Source organism: Perca flavescens, chromosome 16 (assembly GCF_004354835.1).
Source record: "Perca flavescens isolate YP-PL-M2 chromosome 16, PFLA_1.0, whole genome shotgun sequence".
Classification (NCBI taxonomy): domain Eukaryota; kingdom Metazoa; phylum Chordata; class Actinopteri; order Perciformes; family Percidae; genus Perca; species Perca flavescens.
Genome location: NC_041346.1, coordinates 8965668 through 8986408, shown reverse-complemented (window position 1 = coordinate 8986408; position 20741 = coordinate 8965668). Strand labels below are relative to the sequence as shown.

Here is a 20741-nt window from a genome sequence, read left to right as displayed (position 1 = left end):
TCAGAATCATAGCACTAATCCTTTCATGTGGGTGCACATCAAATCTCTTTGTACCTCAAGGTAACAGGAATAGAGGTTCTTCCTTCCAATAAGCTAGAGGTGGTTGAAGTCACTATAGCATCTTTTTATTTCCCACCAGAAAGTGACCTATAAGACCAAGCGGCCTGTGTTCGACCTGCGGACCATCGCAGAGGTGGAGGGAGCCGGAGTAAAGGCGGGAAAACATGCCGAGTGGAGAGAGCAGATCATCGTCCCTCCTCTTCCTCAGTCTGCGCTGGCTGGCTGCAGCCTCATAGACATCGACTACTTTATTCAGGTCAGTGTGTGTGTTCGTGATAATAAAGGAAAATGTCATCCAGTGCAACAATGTGGATCACTAATGTGTTTTTAGTAGTTTTGGGGAAACATTGGAGCTCTTTGGCACAGAGGAATCGGATATATCTGGCTCTAGCTACACAGACAATACTAAGGACTGTGGAATCAATTTGGTTTTGGTGTTTTCATGGGATTTATTGGCAATAAGAAACATATACACTACCGGTCAAAAGTTTGGGGTCACTTAGAAATTTCCATTCCAGACAGAATACCAGCAGAGATCAGTTGTATTGTTTTTTTTAATCAGGGCAGCAGTTTTCAGATTACATTATGTGCTTACATAATTGCAAAATGGTTCTCGACTTTTGTAGACAGAAGTGGCTGAAGAAATGCTTGAAATTCCATGCTTTTTGGTCTAAACGTCATACCCAAATTAAAAGTGGTACAGCTCCCATATACTTTGACACTCAGGGGTGTGCCTGATATCATTGGAAAGGAAACACTCAAGTTGTGTCAGGGTGATTCTAGGCCTTACTGACACAGAGTTACAGAGGCTAGAATGGAGATTTTTTATTTCTGTCCAAGTTATAAATCTGTAAAATTATTAAAATACACTGCTGTAAACACATCTGACAGGTGACAGACAACACAGCATTAGCCACGTCTCAGCTTACTACAGAAAAAAATTCAGAAGCTAAAAGACTCAAAAATGGATTTTATATGAATTCTTTTCTACAAATGTGTCTGTGCGTTTTTTTTTATTTCTATTTGAAAAGTGCAAATAAAAAAGCCAAAAACTACAAAATACAACACTTCTCAAATACACAAACAAACCCACATCAATCACCTTTCCAATGATATCAGGCACACCCCTGAGTGTCAAAGTATATGGGAGCTGTACCACTTTTAATTTGGGTATGACGTTTAGACCAAAAAGCATGAATTTCAAGTGTTTCTTCAGCCACTTCTTTCTACAACAGTCGAGAACCCTTTTGCAATTATGTAAGCAAATAATGTCATCTGAAAACTGCTGCCCTGGTTAAAAAAAACAATACAACTGATCTCAGCAGGTATTGTGTCTGGAATGGAGTGGAATGGAAATTTCTAAGTGACCCCAAACTTTTGACCGGTAGTGTAGAATAACACCAGTCTTATCCTTTTAAGTCAGTTACAGATTTAGATTTTTATTACAGAAACTTCGACCCAGATTTAAAAAAGAAACCGATCCCTTTCGACCACTGTTAACTTCGATTTAGTCTGGTTGTGTTTCCTGTTTCTGTTCACAGTAGATGAGGTTCTCACAGCTCAGAAAATCTCCTGGTAATTTAAAGTGAGGAATGAAAATATGAAGAAATGCAAATAAACTGCCGAGTCCCTTGAGCAACAATAAATGATAAAACTGCAAATTGGATGTGTTCCAAATTGTTTAACTCAGATTTTCTTCTGTATTTTGAATTCTTCTTTTTTTTAATTTTTTTTATCAGATTTCTACCCAAAATAAACACAGATAAAGGCCATGCTTTTAAAATAAATAATGAATGAGCTTGAACTATACTGCAGTATACATTTCAAATGTAATTGAGTCCTCCCTTCATAAATCCTGTTTGTGTTACAGGTGTCCCTGAAATCTCCCGACGCGGTCGTCACTTTGCCCATCTACATTGGGAACATCGCTGTGAACTTGTCTCCGTCGAGGGCCATGCCCTCCACTCCAGAGCACGCCATTGCACCCACAGCGGCAGGCGTGACGCCCAGTGCCCCGCCGGCGGAGGAGGAGCCAGAGGAGGGGCTGTGTGCCGGGGGCGTGGCCAGTGAGGAGATTCCAACCAAGAGTCACTCTCAGCAGGATCCCTCGTGTCAGCCTGTCACCATGTCCCCCAGCGCGTTCAGCCACGCGCCCGGCGCAGCCCTTCCTCCCAGCCACAGGCGGCCCGACGCTTCCGCTCCCCTGTTCTGCGTGTCCACCGGGGCCACCATACCTTTCTTCACCGAGGGAGGAAACGCGACCCCTATCCCCACTTCCTGTTCTCTCATCCTCCCTCCAGAGTACAGCAGCTGGGACTACCCTCATGGTTAGTTCTCCAGAAAGTCTTTTCACACCGGCACACCGGTACACAGACAAACACAATATTCACACAAGTTTGTTATATCTATCGCGTTAAAATATCCTTTTATGTTTTCACCGCATCAATTCAAGGAATTAGTTGTCTGAAGTTCTTTCTTTAAAAGCAGGTAAACCCTGGCTGGTGTCGAGCCAAGTGTCAACTCTTGTAATAGTGTTGTCCTTCTTATAGGTCAACCTTAATTAGACAAACACAAGTAATCTCCTGGTTCAAGTCATATACAAACAATCGCACTATAGAGCCGTGTGCGTGGGTACGTTTTGATAAAAGTAAAAAAAACAATTGAGGTACCTGCGAATTCTGCCAAATTCTAAAAAGGTGCTTCCTACTCATGCAAAGGTCCTGACTATGCCAAAGTTGTGTCTTCCGTAGTTTGTATTCTTTAAAAAAAGAAATCGGATAAAAGCCGGGCCACTTAATTATAGTAATAACAGTCATTGTTCATGTTATTAGTAACAGCTTTGCTTTTCCTACTATGACACGTCAAAATGTCTGCTGTGGATAAGGCCTACACTCTTTGTAGAAGAGTTCAAAATGCACTGTCCAGCAAAGTTATGTTGTATTTTATTCAAAAATATGGCCAGAAAACCCCAGGAACATGTTGGAGCATTTCAGATAGACTGATGAAAGATACTCTATATGACAAAATCCGCTGACTAACCAAGAGCTGCTTTACTAGTGACTAGTGGAACAGAGGCTTAGAGAAGGGGTCAACTATGTTACTGACTATTTTTGTTGCCTTTGTGTGTTACAGAGCCCCCACCCAGTTACGAGGAAAGCTGCAGTAGCGCCGACTCCAGTTTCAACAGCAGACAGTAGAGAAGAAACAGGTGATGATGAAACATCATGGCCACGCCCACCCACACCTGTTTGCATTTGCCTCTCGACAAATCAGGACAGCGACATGCCGGGTTAAAGAGGATGGACGGTACTCCACCCCCCAGAACACCCCAAAGATTGTTTCTTTGTCCTTGAATAATAATTTTAAAAAAAGGGATCGTAGCTTATATTGAATATACGTTTTTTTTTTATTTTCACCCCCGTGTCCCATCAGGTTTGGGTCAGACACAACGGGGGAACATCACTGTGCCTAAAAGGAGAATTTTGGATCCTCAGACAGCATTTAAAATATTCAGTGATTGGGCGTGTGTCTTTCATGGGGCGGAGTAAAATCTGTCATGTTTTTATTTTTATTTTTTTTCTCCAATGACTCTTTGCATCTGTGATGCCTTGAAAATGATTTTGGCCTACTGAAGGCTCATGTTTGACATCGATCAAACGTTGGGCCTTTTTTGTAGTCTTGTTCCAATTGTGCACTTGTTATCGTGGTCCACCGCTGTCTGTCTGCGTCAGCTGTGTCTCAGTTGTCCTCATCGTCAGCAGGGCAGAGCTGTCTTCATGCTGGAGAGCGTTTTGTTTGTTTGGGTAGGACTAGTTAAAGCCACACTGTGTAGGATTTTTCCGTGTTTTATAGCATCGCAGATTTATTCCGATGGCTAAAGTCTGTGTTTGAGGAAATATTAGCCAACCCCAGTGAAAATGACTGAAGTCTGTGTCTGTGACTGTAGTGGCATACATCACTGTCTGCTACCGCGTCTTATTTTATAATAAGACTACAAGTTGGCAGTCAGAAATCGTTAAAATCCTACACATAGGGGCTTTAAAGACATATCGTGTCACAGCAACGCCTCTCAGTTCTATAACTCAAAACAAAGGTAGCAAAAAAATACAGTAGTTTATAAAAAATAAATCCAGTCACACTAAAATCGGTATGTTTTTAAACATTGTTTTTATCGATATGACCAGTTGGAATACATACATTTTTGTTTGTGGCCAAGATAATTTATGTTGAGAAACTGGAATGCATTTTGAAAACGTGCATCACCTGTGTACCGCCACCGCGTGTTGCCTCATGTAGCCGAGAGGTTTTGCTTTGACACCAGTTTTGTATTCAGCAGACCGTTTTATCTGCAGATGAGGCTCCTTTCTCAGGCAGCTGCAGACGAGGACTGCAGGACTGACGCGGTCTTTCTCTGCCCTCTTGTGGTCATCACGAGTTTATCTCTACTCCTCTTGAACCTGGAGCAACACAACCAGCCACGCAAACTGGAACACTTCACTGGGGCTCTGCTTCTGTGATGCACAGACGGAGGTCTGCTGTGCTGTGCTGTGCAAATGTACATCTCGTTTTTTGAGCAGAACTGACAGATTGAGGTGTGAGATGCGTGCCGTTGCGAGACGTGATGCAAGTCGTTTAGCATCATTGTTTCAGGCTCAGTCTGAATGAGATTGTGTGTTGGTTCCTCTCCCGTCTTTTGCCTTAACCTTCTGTTAGTGTTACATTAGTGAGATGAGAATCCCCTGAAACTTCAGGCGGTGCAGATGATAAACATACTGTACATGTGCACTTTTCACTTTTTTTAATTTGCATGGATAACTGTGTGTGTGTGTGTGTGTGTGTGTGTGTGTGTGTGTGTGTGTGTGTGTGTGTGTGTGTGTGTGTGTGTGTGAGAGAGAGAGAGAGAGAGATAGAACTTGGACAAGTTCACCTGTTTTCTGTTTTCACTCACACTCGACAATTTGAAATAGATTTTTGATTCAGCACCTGTGCACGGTAAATGATCTGTTAGAGACATTTCTCTTTGCCTGTGTACAAGGGCTGGGTGATAATTCTACAGTTTTACCTGTCGGCATAATCAATGCCATTCAGGATGACTGTTGTATCAGATTTTGCGTACGTCGGTCATATTATCTTGATGACCTTAAATATCTTTATGTATGTGATTAGAAGGACTTCAACCATTTCACCCGGCCCTACTGGGTTTTCAAAGCATGTTTCTGTGGTAAACTAACACCACTGAAAATCTAAAGCACAACTGCTATCCTGAATGTGTGTGTGACTTTTAATGTGTTTTGTCTTATTTTACAACATTTAAGTACAATCTCCAAGTCCATTCTGTGATTTGAGAATGAAAAAGAAAAAAAAAAAATCCCAGTGCTGGTGTTGGCTTCTGACTGCAGATTATATTCCCACGTTACTAGGATTTTGTATTTTATTTTGTGAGACACATCAGCTCAGAAATGTCCACCGAAATCTGGTTCTACATTATTGTGAATGCATGCCTTAAACAATCTGGATTCCCACCCCCTCTTCCAGGAGCTTGTGATGGACCTTCTTCTTCTCTGTCAGGGAGGACATCAGGACCTACTCTCTTCCTATTTTGTGGACTGTGCTAAGTGTACTTGATGTATACAAATGTAGCTTTTTAAAAACGACAAGGACACTGGACCTGTTGAACTTGTTTTTATCTTTTTTTTTTTTTTTAGAAAATATGTACAATTTGTTTTATCTCCAAGAATGCAGCAGCAGCAGCAGCAACAACTCCCTGAAGTCATTTCACACTGCCTTTATCGATCCTGATTCTGTTTAATTCTTTGCCACCAAAAGGTACTATAGCTTTATGAAGCCCCACTTGTTCTGTGTTGTTGGTTTTTTTTCACTTTCCCCCCTCACATATTGATGAGTGGTGTCTGGTTTTGTATTTTTCTACGTAAACTGTTTACAGGTGCAGTATGCAGATACTAATAGTAGCACCTCAATCAGTCAATGTAATATTTCAACATACAGTGCGAATCTAAGTTGTACAGTACAGAATAACAATAAAAAAAATATATGACATGCTCTTGTTGTTTGTCGACCGTCAGCTTTGTGGTTCCGAAACGGGAACATGCTTCTAAAACTAATTTTCCTTTTCTTTTAAAAGACGGTGAGCATTATAGCACCTTAACAATAAAAAGTGCATCACATAAGCGCAAACATTTCTATTAGTTAAGACTCCAAAACAGCTGAAACGGCATAGAAACCACAGTCTACTGAGCTGGATGTAAGTGTAAATGGTTCATTTCTGGAAAATATGTGTACAACCACAGGAAGTTCTTAGTTGTCCTAAAAAGCTGCACATACAAAAAGGCAGCCAGCAGAAGCCGTTGCAATGGTGACTAAAATAAAAAGAAGCTGGAATAAAGATGTTTGGCGAGGCTCAGATAATAAGTACATTTATTTATACAGCGCTTTTCACAGACAAGGTCACAAAGTGCTTTACAATGTGCATAGACAATAAAAAAAGGTAAAAATAGCCAATAGAATAAAATACAAATACAACAGAAACAATTATCAAATAAATAAAAGACAATAAGATAATAGGCAGCTGCAGCAAAGCCCTTCATCCGTATTGATAAAACTGCAGAGAGAGTGTTTTGCATTAAATAGACAAGTTCAGAGAACATTTAAAGAATGAGTATGTGTGTTTGCGGTTTCAACGTGGGACATAAAATGGAAGTTAATACCTGTGTAGCCCCAGAAACCTAGCGATTGGTTAAGAGCTCTCTGCCAAACATTACAGTTCACAGAATGACTAATGATAATGTATATTGGAATCTCCAAACATGTCAATACTGTACCTATTATGGATTAAGATTTATTTTGAAGTTTTCAGAATCAGTTTTACTGGCCAAGTATACTTACATACATAAGGAATTTCACTTTGGTAGGTTTTAACTCTTTACATTCAACAAATAGACATGTAGTAGTAGCAGACAAATAGTAATATAGACATACTGTACAATAGAGACAACAATATACATATAGGCACATAACATGATATACAAAAATACAAATAAGACATAATATCAAGACACATGGAGTGGGATGTAAAGTGCAAAAAGTAATAGTGCAAACTAGTGTGCAAGATGCATATTGGAATGATAAGTATGTAATGTGTAGAGAAGTGGGTGAGTGGGGATGACCCCACTAATCCGCAGTTCAGTAGAGTGATGGCAGTGGGAAAGATCTGATTTTCCTAATTAAGAAAATATACATATAACAAAAAGTAAGCTTCAAATAAAAATGTAATGGTTATCTCTCTTAAGTAATGATCAGCCTTCTCAGAAACAACTTTTTTGCATTTTACAGAACAATTATATACTGTATAAAATATGTTTTCCAACAAGAGTAGCCGAAAAGCTCCGAATAACTTCGGCTACCTCCGTCTACCACGTGCTCCAAGTATTTGTGGCGAATAAACAATGGAAGATTTCATTTGCGCATGCGTGCAATCTCGGCTACATTTCTCCATAGCATTTCTCGGCTAATGTTAGCGAATATTAGCTAACCATTGATAAAGCACATTATGGTCATTTGTACTCATTGACATATATGTACTCGGCCTGCTCCATAACAGCTCCGTTTCCGGACGAGTTAAATTGGACATGAATCGCTACTATTTCGGTTATTAAGTCGCACTGGGTCTTTGTTCCCATTTGCTGAAAAACTCCACTAACCGTCAGCCCTCTGTTTATTGTCTGAAGTCAGGAGGTCCCCCTCCTTCTCATTCCGCTGCTGTAGCAGCTGGGTCAGCACTAGCTGCTGCTACTGCTGTTGCTCTGGTACATTTAGGAAGTTGTCCGTACTTGACTGCGCACGAACAACTCCAGCCCGTCCCGTGAGTCGTCTATGATGGGGAACTGAAGTCAATAACTGTGGTGTCAGCGTGCGCTCCAGCAAGTTCACCATGATGTCCGTAAGTTGTGTGTTTGTAGTTGGCATTTGAAATGTTTATCTCCGTGTTAGAGTGTGGCGTTGAGTCAGTCAGTGTGTGTCTGAGAACATGTGCTATGGACTTCAGGGAGTAGACCGTAATAAACCCAGAGGATTACAATTAATACTTATAAGTTGCAGATCTCCATAGACCGTGCGCTCCGTTTGGAGAGTAACACTACCTGTCGCAGCTTGAAAAGACTAGTCAAACCTTTAGGCTGTTTTTTTTATTTTTATTAAAGAGCCTATTTAAACTGGGCCATATAATATGGCTGAAATAACTTAAAACTTAACACATAAAACAAATCCCTTAATAACTAAAGGGATGTGGACATAAAGTTTTATGAAACTATAATATAACAATGCTAATAAGGAGTTATTGCCCAGCTCTACATTAACCCATTTAAATCTTCTATGCATCACAGTATTGCCTGGCTTTTTCCAAAAATTAACCATAGTTTTTAAAAAAAAAATTATTTTCAATGTGTTTTCCCTTCCAGGCAGCCACAGATTTCAGCACATTAATTATTACAGAGTCAATGAACAGACACTGTATTAGCACACAGCCACATTGCTTTGATACAAATACGATTTTGTGATGGATCTTTCTGATGGCTCATTTTGCTCAGTGTAGAATAATGTTCTTACTAGTTGCAGATAAATATAATAAGAATGTAAAAGATTTCCATAAGAGACCAAGTGTGTTATTGCACAGAGTTGTGTGCTCTCATAGAGCCGGTTGTTCCCGGAATAAAGGAAACTCTGACACAGCGATGGTTTAGCTTAAGCGGTAAATATAAGATAGTTAGGGTCACAGTGGCATAGAGCAAAGTACATTGAGTAGTAATAACAAATGAGGACGAGACATAATACACTGGCCCCCACCCTGGCGAGTGTTGTGTGAAGATAGCAGTCCCGGTGCGGAAGAAGAAGAAGAAGAGGGGGCCCAAGAAAGAAATCATAAGAGATGAGGGGAAGAATAAATCGGGGCTCACGAGGTCTGACAGTCTAGATATACGTGGACCAGCTCTGGCTTTTTGTCTCTTGCTAGGGAAACTTAGTCTCTGCGTGTTTTGTGATCCCACAGATCTGTGTATTGAAACTCTGACGCTTGACTGATTAAACCAATGTATTTGACTTTACCTTATCGTCTTATTTGGCTCTTGCTTAGGATAAATGTAATTCCAATTTAACAAATGCGCGGGGAGATATAGGTCTTTTATTTGGAGTCAGATACATTGTCCCAAAAGGGGGGACACAGAGATGGAAAACCCCCAACATCGGGCATATGCGCTTTTTTGAATTCAAACTTTTCGATCTTTTATTGCAGTCAGGTTTTTCAGTGCGCTAATACACTTTTGATGATTTCATTTTTAATATTTGTATCTTGATGTTTTGCATTTGGAGCCACAACACCAGGAAAAAAAAAAAAATTTCATCTCAGCTGTAATAGTTTCTGGTCGAAATGACGATTAAATATTTACGTTAAAATTTTCAAGTTTGGTTTACATCTGCTACTGACATGTATGGCACAATGACAACAGCATGCTTGCCCGGCAGATATGGAAAACAATCTCAAAAGTTGTAGGATGTGCATGGAAAATGCTCCGCATGGATGTCAAGTATGTCGTCTAAAGCATGGACAAGTACACATTCAGTCCTTGGAGAGCGTTCTGAGGGTGTTTGTAGTAGAAACACTACTCTCTCGGCTTGCAGTCTCAGCATTTACCTGGCAAACAAATATCTGCTCTGCTTTCTGAAGTGCTTTGAGAGATAAGCTCACAATGATCACTGTGCCTGCGACCTGGCCTCCAACTGGATTGTTGACTCAGGTTGTCTATATTTGACTTTCTTTGTGATGTTTTCATGCTGCATGAAATACTTCTGCCCTCTATCTCTATTACAGTACTTTTGCACTGTTTATAGACTTGTTGCTTTGACCTCTTTAATTAAGCAAGATTAGGGCTATGTATTGGCAAGAATCTGGCGATGCGTATCACGATACATGGGTCACGATTCAATATATTACGATACTGTGCGTAAGGCGATATATTGGGATTTATTTTAAAGTATACATTTTAGAAAAACTAATATTTAAAAAAAAAAAAAATACATGATGTGCATAAAAGTCAAAGAAGTTTACTTTAGGTAAACAATTCAGTACACAGAAAATCAAACTGCCAGTTTGGGATTGTGGTAGGCCAAAGTAGCTACATTGTTAGCTTCTAGCAAAAAGTCAGGCCCGGCTGGGCACTGTTAGGCAGGGACACTAGTGGTGCGTCTCAGCATAGCCATCTAGCAGTAGAGGGTTTAAACACAACACACAACACTACACAACACATAAACGTGAACCACTGTCTGACATGAATATTTTTGCACGTAAACTAAAGAACAAAAAAAAATCGATACAGTATTGCAAAATAAAATATCGCGATACTCAAGTGTATCTTACACCCATAGGCAAGATCATAGGATGAAAATGACCGTGAGCTAATAACTAATTGTTAGTATTTTGTTTGTTTTTTCCAGCGGTCACATCAGAGCCAAGCCAGTCTTATTTTTGTAGGGTTGGTCATCATTTCTAATAATAACATTGTACTCAGCAGGTCATTTTCTGATATTTGGGAACATGGTGACATCACTAAAAACAAGTCTGACAGTGTGAGAATCCTGAGCAGTCACACAATAAGACAGACCGGTTTTAAACCAACCCTCAATGGTAGCCAAACATATTTAGAGGATAAAATAAGACAAGTGGTTAAATTGATTGTTGTAAACATCCATCACATGTTTATAGACCAACTTCCTGGTGCAATGACGAATTATGACCAACATTATAAGTGCGCTCACTTTTGGTTTTACCTCCAACACACAAACATTCATAACTTTGATAATCTGTCTGATTGTCTCGCTGCTCTGACAATCTTGCCCTGTCAGACTTTGATGCAACTTCTCAGGTTAGCAATTAATTTGGTTAGTACAATGTCGTCATAAGATTCACACTGACATCCTGCTTACCACAAGGATGCCTCTCTGGGTTTATTTGCTTTTGGTTTCACATAACAGGAATCACACGTTTATCACACATATCATGGACTTATATCATGGACTTAAACTGCAAAAAAAAAATGTAGGCGTCTATAAAATGTCAAATCATTTAGAGAAGTGCCCATCACACGTTCTCGGAGCCCAAGGTCACATTTAAAAAAAAAAAAAAGCTTGATTTGTCCAACAAACAATCCAAAACACAAAGATAAACATGTTAGTATGATGTGAAACAGGAAAAAAGCTCAAACCAGATGATGTTTTATGCTTGATACATGATTTCAATTGTTAATGGATTATTAGAGTTGCTGTTAAAGGTGTAGTAGGTAAGACTTATAAAACTAACTTTCTGTCATATTTGCTGAAACTGACCCTATGTTCCAGTAGAACTACATGAAGCAGGTAATACAAAAATAAATAAATCCAGCACCTCTGGCACCTCCTACAGCCTGTAGTGCGATTTGCAAAAATCCTCCGCTCCCTGTTCAGATACACCAATCAGGGCCAGGGGTGGGTGTCTAACTGTGTGTCAATCACTGCTCAGGCACACACATTCATTCTCCCTTGTGGGGGGAGGGGCTTATGAGACAGTTTTGGGCTTTAGCGGAAAAGGGGGAGGGACTGAGAAGTTGTATGTTCAAAAGTCCTGGATCTTCCCAATCATACCTACAGCACCTTTTTTAAATATTTGGTCGATCGATTTAATTTATAAATGAATAAAAATGAATAATGAATCGACTTGGATCATGGAGGTTCTATGTAGACCTTCACCGGTGTGCAGCTGTTGAGAAACGCACACACACACACAAACGGTGCATTCCTCTGTCAGTCACACGTCTACAGCAGCTGGGCAGAACAGAGTGTGCCTTTGTGGCACAATCCATCCTGCTATTGTCTGGCAACGTCAGCTGAAAAGATATTTGTTTGGAATAGCGTAAATTAAATTATTTTTAAATTTAAGTTTAGGAATCCAAACATTATCTAGAACAGAGGAGGTTTTGAGTGCAGCAAGAAAGAATATGGAGATAATTCTGCAAGCACATAGTATTTCCAAGTGAAGAAACAATAGAACACTGCTTGTCCCAGGCTTGTTTAGTTGTCTTCTGTCAGTAAGAATCACCAGTTTCTCATAATAGAAGTGTATGCCTTTACATTTTTTCATGCATCTATTTTACTGTTTATAATCTGCCTGTAATTTATTCTGAAATGTAAATCTTTGTGTTGAGAAGTACATTATTACAAGGGTCTGGGTCTTTTTATAAAACGTAAAAAAAGAGTGTAAAGCTTGCTTGGGTCAGTAATCGAAGACGTTCTGAGTCACTGATCACAGAGAAGTCTGACTGATGTTGGTGGTGAAAGAGGCTGAGGTCAGCGTTGTTGTAACACCTGCTCCTGCAATAATTCTGTTTTTCAGAATTGGAATGGAGCTTTTTTTTATACTTTTTATTCAAATTTTCTCATAACAGTCAGACAATTAACTAGACAAAACGGCAATCAAAAAAAAAAAAAGAGAGAGCAGAAAGAGACGGGGGGGGGGAAAAAGAGAAAAAAAAAAAAACACAGATGGACTGCCAGAGTATCAGAGTGCAAGATCAAAATTAGCTCAGATTAAGGGCGTAGCATAGTGTTTTTGTGAATTCCTTTTGTTGAAACGAATCTGTGCCATCTTAGCCATAGAAAGCATTTTATTGAGCCACCTCCTGAAGCATAGTTTCAATCAGTTCGCTTCTGAACCAAAAATAGCTGAATATTAATCCGACCATTGTTTGGAAAGACAGTTAAATGTGTCACTCCAGATGTTACTTAAAGGACAAATCCGGCGCAAAATGAACCTAGGGGTTAATAAGACCAGTGTACTGAGTCGACCGTTCTCTGGGATATGTTTTCATGCTAATCGAATGTGACCAGTTTTAGCGCAAACCGCTAATTAGCTTATAACACTAGTCGTCGGGGCATGGGTAAAGTAAAAAGAAATCTCTATTTCTACACCACTAACGAGGCTCGAAATAGCATCACACTTCCACGGTAGCATAATGAGGGTCCCTACATGTAAACCGAAGCATTGAGAACTTTGGAAGTGTACAGACAGTTTATTAAAAAGATAGTTTAGAAAGACCTTATCTTCGGGTATACAGGCAATCACCATCTTGGGAAAACAGTCATGACCAGTCGAACGACGAATGCCGTGCAACCAGTAACATAGTTCAAGCACGGCGTTCGTCGTTCGACTGATTGTTACTGTTTTCCCAAGATGGCGTCTGCAAAACGACTAGCTTTATAAGCTAATTAGCGGATTGCGCTAGAACTGGTCCCATTCTGATGATTTGTCCCGTTTTCTTTTCTTTCGTCCTGTTTTACTCTGTTTTATATAGCAAATGTTACTAGTGTATATCTTTTGTCCTTTTATTGTAATGTCTACCTGCCAAATGGACTACAGATGGAAATAAGCCTTTGGGCTACAATCTGGCACGTTTACGTGTAGCGCTGTACATGTTCATCAAATGTGCATTGTCCTGAAGTAATAAATAAATAAAATACGTAAATAAACATTCGATTAGCATGAAAACATATCCCAGAGAACGGTCGACTCGGTACACGTGTGACATTAACCCCTAGGTTCATTTTGCGCCGGATTTGTCCTTTAATACTGGACAGTGCCAGAATAAGTGTGACAGTGATCACTCTGCGATACCACATCTGGGATGGTGCTTTTAAACTTAATCATAACCTGATTGTAAGAGCCGCAGTTAACCAGTGAACAGCACACGGGTGTTTTAGAGGTTTTAATATTTTTCTCATCTTCCTTTTTAGATGACCTTCGGGGTGTCGAGCAGCGTGACGCTGCTGTTTGACTTCTGGGATGTGCACGGGCCTACAGGTAAGATGCAGTGTCACACATGGCATCTTCACTTCAGAGGAGGCGTTTGCTCCCAAAGGATGTGCCAGCAATCCCTAGAACCGGTTCATCTAGTTGAAACCTACTCTAGTGCTGAGTCAAGAGACTAAATGCCCAGGAGGAGTTTACAGTGTTCCACTGAAAAAAAGCATATTTCATGCCTGCACGCTTGTAAAGTTGGTAGCCTTTTCCTTTGTGCTGTGCAGCAGCTGTCATCAGTTTGGAGTCACATCAGTTCCTGGGAATTCCAACGTTGACCTGTATCATAGTAAAAAAAAAAAAAAAAATGACCCAGAACATTCATAGAAAGTTCTCAAACCAAACATTCTTTTTCATTGTGTGTTCAGTATTGGAGCCTGGCTAATACTTGGATTTTAAAGCCAATACCAATATTTCAGAGTTAAAAAATAAATAAATCACCCAGCATTAATTTTTTAACATAAATGCATAATAATGAACACATTTTTGTTATAAGAATCTTCAAAATGTGGTTATTAAAGAACTATATATATATATATATACATACATACATACATACATACATACATAATTTGACCAAGCACTGTTGCCAACGTTTGACACTTGGGAGCTTTCTATACACAATGCTAAGGAGCTGTACTAAAAAAGTTTTGCGACTTGATACCCAGCCCTACTCTGTACAACAGTGTTAGGTATTTATTGGCCAACATTTAGTTCGGTATATGCTGATACCAATATATTTGTTATATGCTAAAATTGGCCAATAAATTATCCACTGTAAATGTTGTTATGGACTGTTTTTATATAGCGCTTTTCTAGTCTTAACGACTACTCAAAGCGCTTTAACATACAGTGCATACGGAAAGTATTCACAGCGCTTCACTTTTTCAACATTTTGTTATGTTATAGCCTTATTCCAAAATGGATTAAATTAATTTTTTTCCTCAAAATTCTACACATAATACCCCATAATAACAACTTAAAAAAAGTTTGTTTGAGATTTTTGCAAATTTATTACAAATAAAAAAAAACGAAGAAATCACTTGTACATAAGTATTCACAGCGTTTGCGATCAAGGTAAAAATTGAGCTCAGGTGCAATCTGTTTCCACTGATCATCCTTGAGATGTTTCTACAGCTTAACTGAAGTCCAACTGTGGTAAATTCAGTTGATTGGACATGATTTGGAAAGGCCTACACCTGTCTATATAAGGGACCACAGTTAACAGTGCATGTCACACCACAAAACAAGCATGAAGTTGAAGGAATTGTCTGTAGCCCTCCGAGACAGGATTGTCTCAATGTACAGACCTGGGGAAGGGTACAGAAAAAATTCTGCTGCTTTGTAGGTCCCAATGAGCACAGTGGCCTCCATCATCCGTAAATGGAAGAAGTTTGGAACCACCAGGACTCTTCCTAGAGCTGGCCGTCCCTCTAAACTGAGTGATCGGGGGAGAAGGGCTTTAGTTAGGGAGGTGACCAATAACCAGATGGTCACTCTGACAGAGCTCCAGGGTTCCTCTGTGGCGAGAGGAGAACCTTCCAGAAGGACGACCATTGCTGCAGCACTACACCAATCAGGCCTGTATGGTAGAGTGGCCAGACAGAAGCCACTCCTTAGTAAAAGGCACATGGCAGCCCGCCTGGAGTTTGTCAAAAGGCACCTGAAAGACTCTCAGACCATGGAGACAAAGATTGAACTTTTTGGCGTGAATGCCAAGTGTTCTGTTATGTTATGACACCAGGCACAGCTCATCACCTGGCCAATACCATCCCTACAGTGAAGCATGGTGGTGGCAGCATCATGCTGTGGGAATGTTTTTCAGCGGCAGGAACTGGGAGACTAGTCAGGATTGAAGGAAAGATGAATGCAGCAATGTACAGAGGGATCCTGGAAGGAAACCTGCTCCAGAGCGCTTTTGACCTCAGACTGGGACGACGGTTCATCTTTCAACAGGACAACGACCCTAAGCACACAGCCAAGATATCGAAGGAGTGGCTTCAGGACAACTCTGTGAATGTCCTAGAGTAACCCAGCCAGAGCCCAGACTTGAATCCCATTGAACATCTCTGAAAGGATCTGAAAATGGCTGTGCACCAACGCTCCCCATCCAACCTGATGGAGCTCGAGACGTTCTGTAAAGAGGAATGGGCGAAACTGGCCAAAGATAGGTGTGCCAAGCTTGTGGCTTTATATTCCAAAAGACTTGAGGCTGTAATTGCTGCCAAAGGTGCCACAACAAAGTTTTGATTAAAGGCTGTGAATACTTATGTAGATATTATATTTTTGTTCTTTATTTCTTATAAATTTGCAAACATTTAAAAAAAAACTTTTTTCGTATTGTCATTATGTGGTATTGTGTGTAGAATTTTGACAAAAAAAAGTAATTTAATCCATTTTGGAATAAGGCTGTAACATAATGAAATGTGGAAAAAGTGTGTGAAGTGCTGTGAATACTTTCCGTATGCACTGTAGTACAGAAACCATTCACCATTCACCATTCACACACTGTGGCCGAGGCTGCCATACAAGGTGCCACCTGCTCATCAGATAAACATTCACACACATTTACACTGTGTAAAAGTGTAGCGCAGCATCGGGGGCAACTCGGGGGTTCAGTGTATTGCCCAAGGACACTTTGGCATGGAACTGCAGGGCCAGGGATTGAACCACCAACCTTCCGATTGGCAGGCAACCTCTCTACCACTTAGCCACAGCCACCCCGTTACATGTCAAGACTATAGTACACCTGCCGTCCTCCAAGAAGGAGCCACTGAACTCGTTGCAACGAGTTGAGTGTTTGAATTTTAAAACATTTTTTAGTGGAGTATTCCTTCAAGTTGTAGAACTGTCTCAAAGTAAAAGCAACATTACTGCTTTAAAGGAGTAGTTTAACATTTTGAAAAGTGTGTGTGTGTGTGTGTGTCCAGGGATGCTGCTGTCGGTGATTGTGGTCTTTCTGCTGACCGTCTTCTACGAGCTGCTCAAAGTGTGGAGGGTGTGGCTGGGGAGCAGCTCTAAGCTGGCCCAGTCTCAGTCTCCGTACGCCGCACCCCCATCCGTCCGCAGCGACAGCATCTCCGCCCTGGAGAGCAGCATCTCCGCCCTGGAGAGCAGCCCCTCCGAGTCCTCGCTGACCCCCATGCAGACACCCCCTCCCACTGTGAACACCAGACACAGGTGAGGGTCCTCGTGAAACACAACTAGGGCCAAGTGAACCTGTATGTATATAGTCTGCTATGTGATCTTTTTGTCTTTTCTTCTGATGAAAATCTTTTAAACTGACCTTTGTTGAGCTGAAATGAAGCAATGAAGCAACTGCATGGCCTATTTCTCTCTTAAAAGGTTTTCAGAAACATGTTTCAGTGAACTATTTTAGTACAACATGAGATCGTATTCTGAACGAGCTAATTTCTTGAGCAACAATACAGAGTAGCACCACCTGCTGCTATGGAGACGTATTACGTTTCTCAAGTCGGTGTCGCCTCAGTGTGTTCCGAGGCAGTTTTTTGGACCTCGGGGACCCGACTGATCATTCCGACTGGCTTATCTGTTGACGGTCGGCCATTTGGCTGGTGTGTACCGGCTATTACGTTACCCTGCGGTTGGAAATCATGGATGTATAATGCCTACCATACACTAGAAGACTTTGAACAGACTTTGTAAAATCTGACACCATCTCACATCTAAAGACAATCCTCTCGAAAACAATAAAAATAAATACACAAAAAAAAAGAAAAGACAGTCCTCTCACATCTAACATTAAGACTGATGTAATATGTCTGAGACTGGAGATCTTGCAGGGTCACAAATTGCAAGACTACAACCAGATTTGTTTTGAAAAATGTAACCAAGCTAGTTAGCGTTAGCGTTAGCTGGTAACTTAAAGGAAAGTTTGCCGATTTTCTACTCTGCCGTACATGCAGATGAATGGCCGCAGTACCCAGAGGTCCGTGTTTACCCGCCGGTAAAACTCCCGTTGGATTACACCCATCAGAAGGGTTGGAAATCGGCAACTTTCCCTCTTTAGCGTTTAGCCATAAACAACACTGGCTCTATCTGTTCTCGGCTTCCTGTTTGGTGCTGGAGGGAGCACACCCAGTGGTTGTTGACAATGTTCACACGATTTAACTTAACTACCAAGACTTAAAACTTACGATAATATCAAACACGTCGTATCAGACTCGGACTGAGTTTAATGACCACCTTACACCAAACGATTGAGACGACGGGAGCACGCCCCAACTCTAGCAAGACTCTCAGGATTTCATTCCCAGATTAGAAAATAGTCTGACAGTGGAATCACTTGAAAATGGAAAATATTGAAAATACTTTGGAGAAAGAACAACAATGGGGAAAAGTAGGATAAGGGATTTATTTGCTTGGATATACCGTTCACCATACCTAGAGATAGGCATGGTTTTATTTCTAAATAAATAGCCTAATAGCTGGTTTGATTTGCATTGAGAAATGATTTTATGGAAAGTACCCCATGTCTATCTCTAGGTATGGTGAAGGGTATGTGATGATGTGGAGCTATTTTAATTCCAAAGGCCAATGGAACTTTATCAGAATGCATAGTATCCTGGATCCATGAATTTAACATATGGGTGTACTTACTTATGCCCCCTGTATTTTAAGGAAGACCATTTCTCTTTCCTCTGCAGCTGGTTTCTGCACAGTATCCAGACAGTCCTCCACATGCTGCAGGTGTCTCTGGGCTACATGCTGATGCTGTGCGTCATGTCCTACAACACCTGGATCTTTCTCGGGGTCATCGTGGGCTCTGTCGTCGGTTATTTCATCTCATTTCCTCTCCTGGGTAAGATCTGATGGTATGGACAGTGCAGGCAGAGGATGGATTCTCCCCCCCACAAGTTAAGAGGGTCTCCTGACACTAAATGGTCTTTGACCATTGGGACAATGTGTATGATTTGGTTCTTTTGTGTTAAAGGGACATAATGTTTTGTTTCTGAGGCACAGTCTTGCTAATCTTCTCAAACAGCCAACATCTAAGTGAGTGATGCATGTGAAAAATGGGAGTGCTGCTTGCTTAAACTCTTCTTCCTTTGTTTATTTATCCTAAAATGCATTGGAATCTACCACAACACTCAGTGACAGAAAGTCACGCATAGCTTGTGGCATATTTCGGTTTGTTTCTGTAATTGTCTGTTTTCCTGGTCAACCTTGATGGACAGTTTTTCTTTTCTTTTCTTTTTTCCTAACTACTACACAGTTCCCTGTATTTTACTAAACCATTCAAGGTGTTGTGACACTACCGGTGATCAAAATGTTTAATGTCATAAAAAGTAGAGCTCTGGCTTAGTTGATAAGACACTGTCACTGTACAGTAGCTTTAAAGTGGAACTCACCCTAAAGACCTTTTTGTGTTTTTGACTGATTAAGTAAGTAGTTTTGAAAACAGATTTTTGTTTGCCGTGTTTTGGAGTGAAATCTAAAATCTGACTCCCACATGGAGCTAAGACTTACAGTCAGATGTCATAAGACAGAGCTCAGATTCAGGAACTGAATCATATGATTGTAGCTTGTTAACTTCTCTAATCTTGGCTCGCTAACAGATCAGTCCTATTCTCACACGTACGTATACCAGGGGACAGTGAGAGCTGATCATGTGGTTCTGTGGTTAATCATTGACAAACGACGAACCTGCAGAGAAAAGAGCCTCGCAACTGACATTTCAGATGTGTTTTCTGTTGTATTTCAACAAGTATGCTCTTTCCTTTTTAATATGGAGTATTTTTTACTAGTTTTACAACAGATTCATATAGAAACGTGTTCAAATATGTCTCGACGACTTGAGATTAACCGTTAAAATATCAATCATTTTCTTCGTGATGGTTTCGTCTCACAAGAACTTGGTCGACAAAAGTTAAAGAATAAAGTTGATGACATTGTTTTATTCATCCATTTCTTATATAAAAGTTGAGCTGCTCACACCAAACATACAGGTTTTTATAATAAATAAAAAGGAGAGGGTGACGGCCAGTGGTCCTCCATTGGAAGTAATGGGTCTGAATCTAAAGGCAGAAAACTCAAAATGTGCTTTGGATACGGTGGCAGTAGGCCATTTCACAACAGGACATTGACTCAAGAGGAGGAATTGCAGCTCTCCTCTCAGCATTTAACATCAGATTGCATTTTGGTGTGTTGATGCACAAAAGTGAAACTAATTCACCCATTAGAGCGCATGACGCTGACAACAAAAACAATGTGGTGACACTTCAAAGTTTCCCTTAACTCCCTGGAAAGAAACTGATATTCAACTGCGAAATAATGAAAAATCAAAATGAAGAAGTCCTGGAAAGGACTATGTAATTTGGTACTAATTATTATAATAAAAATGAAGACTTCAAATTATGTTTGTCCTTTTTATTTACCTAAAATGACTTCTAGTACCTCTATGTACTCTGTATATACAACACTTTCCCTCCTCTGTTGCTTTTACTTTCTCAGTTTATTTCCTGTTATGTAAAGTTTGTCAGCTATATTCAACATAATTAAAATCTTTCTATCTAATTTCCCTATGCGTAGTACAAAATTCAACCGTTATTTCCGGGACACTTATCAGGAAATTTTGTAAAGCCCTACCAAAAATGTCCATATTTACCGTGCACCTCCGTTATATTATTCTATACTATTAATTTTACACAGATAAGGAAATAAAACTTGAGTAAAAGTCACTTCATCCAAATGACATGAAATTTAAAAAAAAGTTTCACCCAAAATTTGAATTAAGTTAGAAACGATTGTCGTCAAATAGAAAATT

The 20741-nt window shown here is 40.2% G+C and overlaps 2 protein-coding genes across 5 annotated transcripts in view; both read left to right on the top strand.

Annotated features, from left to right (window-relative positions):
- The window catches only part of arrdc1b (arrestin domain containing 1b), a 43141-nt gene extending 37022 nt beyond the window's left edge, over nucleotides 1-6119 (top strand). Inside the window, exons 6-9 of one of the 2 annotated variants that reach the window (XR_003694567.1) lie at nucleotides 140-316; nucleotides 1931-2387; nucleotides 3193-3366; nucleotides 5596-6119. Coding sequence is in view for 1 of the 2 variants with exons in the window: in XM_028601209.1 (XP_028457010.1) it covers nucleotides 140-316; nucleotides 1931-2387; nucleotides 3193-3257 (699 nt within the window). In the remaining variant the exon portion in view is untranslated. The remainder of the gene's footprint in view (nucleotides 1-139; nucleotides 317-1930; nucleotides 2388-3192; nucleotides 3367-5595) is intronic. The other variant, XM_028601209.1, reaches the window with a different exon arrangement.
- Nucleotides 6120-7540: 1421 nt separating this feature from the next.
- Nucleotides 7541-20332, top strand: slc31a2 (solute carrier family 31 member 2). 3 transcript variants are annotated; one of them, XM_028602431.1, is made up of 4 exons: nucleotides 7541-8017; nucleotides 13891-13957; nucleotides 16885-17134; nucleotides 18622-20332. In XM_028602431.1, exons 1-4 carry the CDS (start codon nucleotides 8009-8011, stop codon nucleotides 18785-18787), a joined length of 492 nt encoding a protein of 163 aa, XP_028458232.1. In that variant the 5' UTR covers nucleotides 7541-8008; the 3' UTR covers nucleotides 18788-20332. The 3 variants fall into 3 exon arrangements, with proteins under 3 accessions (XP_028458232.1, XP_028458234.1, XP_028458233.1); XM_028602433.1 differs by having other exon boundaries at nucleotides 16862-17134; XM_028602432.1 differs by lacking the exon at nucleotides 7541-8017 and having other exon boundaries at nucleotides 16866-17134.
- The last annotated feature ends 409 nt before the right edge of the window (nucleotides 20333-20741 follow it).

What these genes read in the sequence shown, in the direction of transcription:
- slc31a2 (XM_028602431.1), top strand. An exon ending in GGATGTGCACGGGCCTACAG is followed by an intron (nt 13,958 to 16,884) that starts GTAAGATGCAGT and finishes GTGTGTGTCCAG; the next exon opens with GGATGCTGCTGTCGGTGATT. An exon ending in ACTGTGAACACCAGACACAG is followed by an intron (nt 17,135 to 18,621) that starts GTGAGGGTCCTC and finishes TTTCCTCTGCAG; the next exon opens with CTGGTTTCTGCACAGTATCC.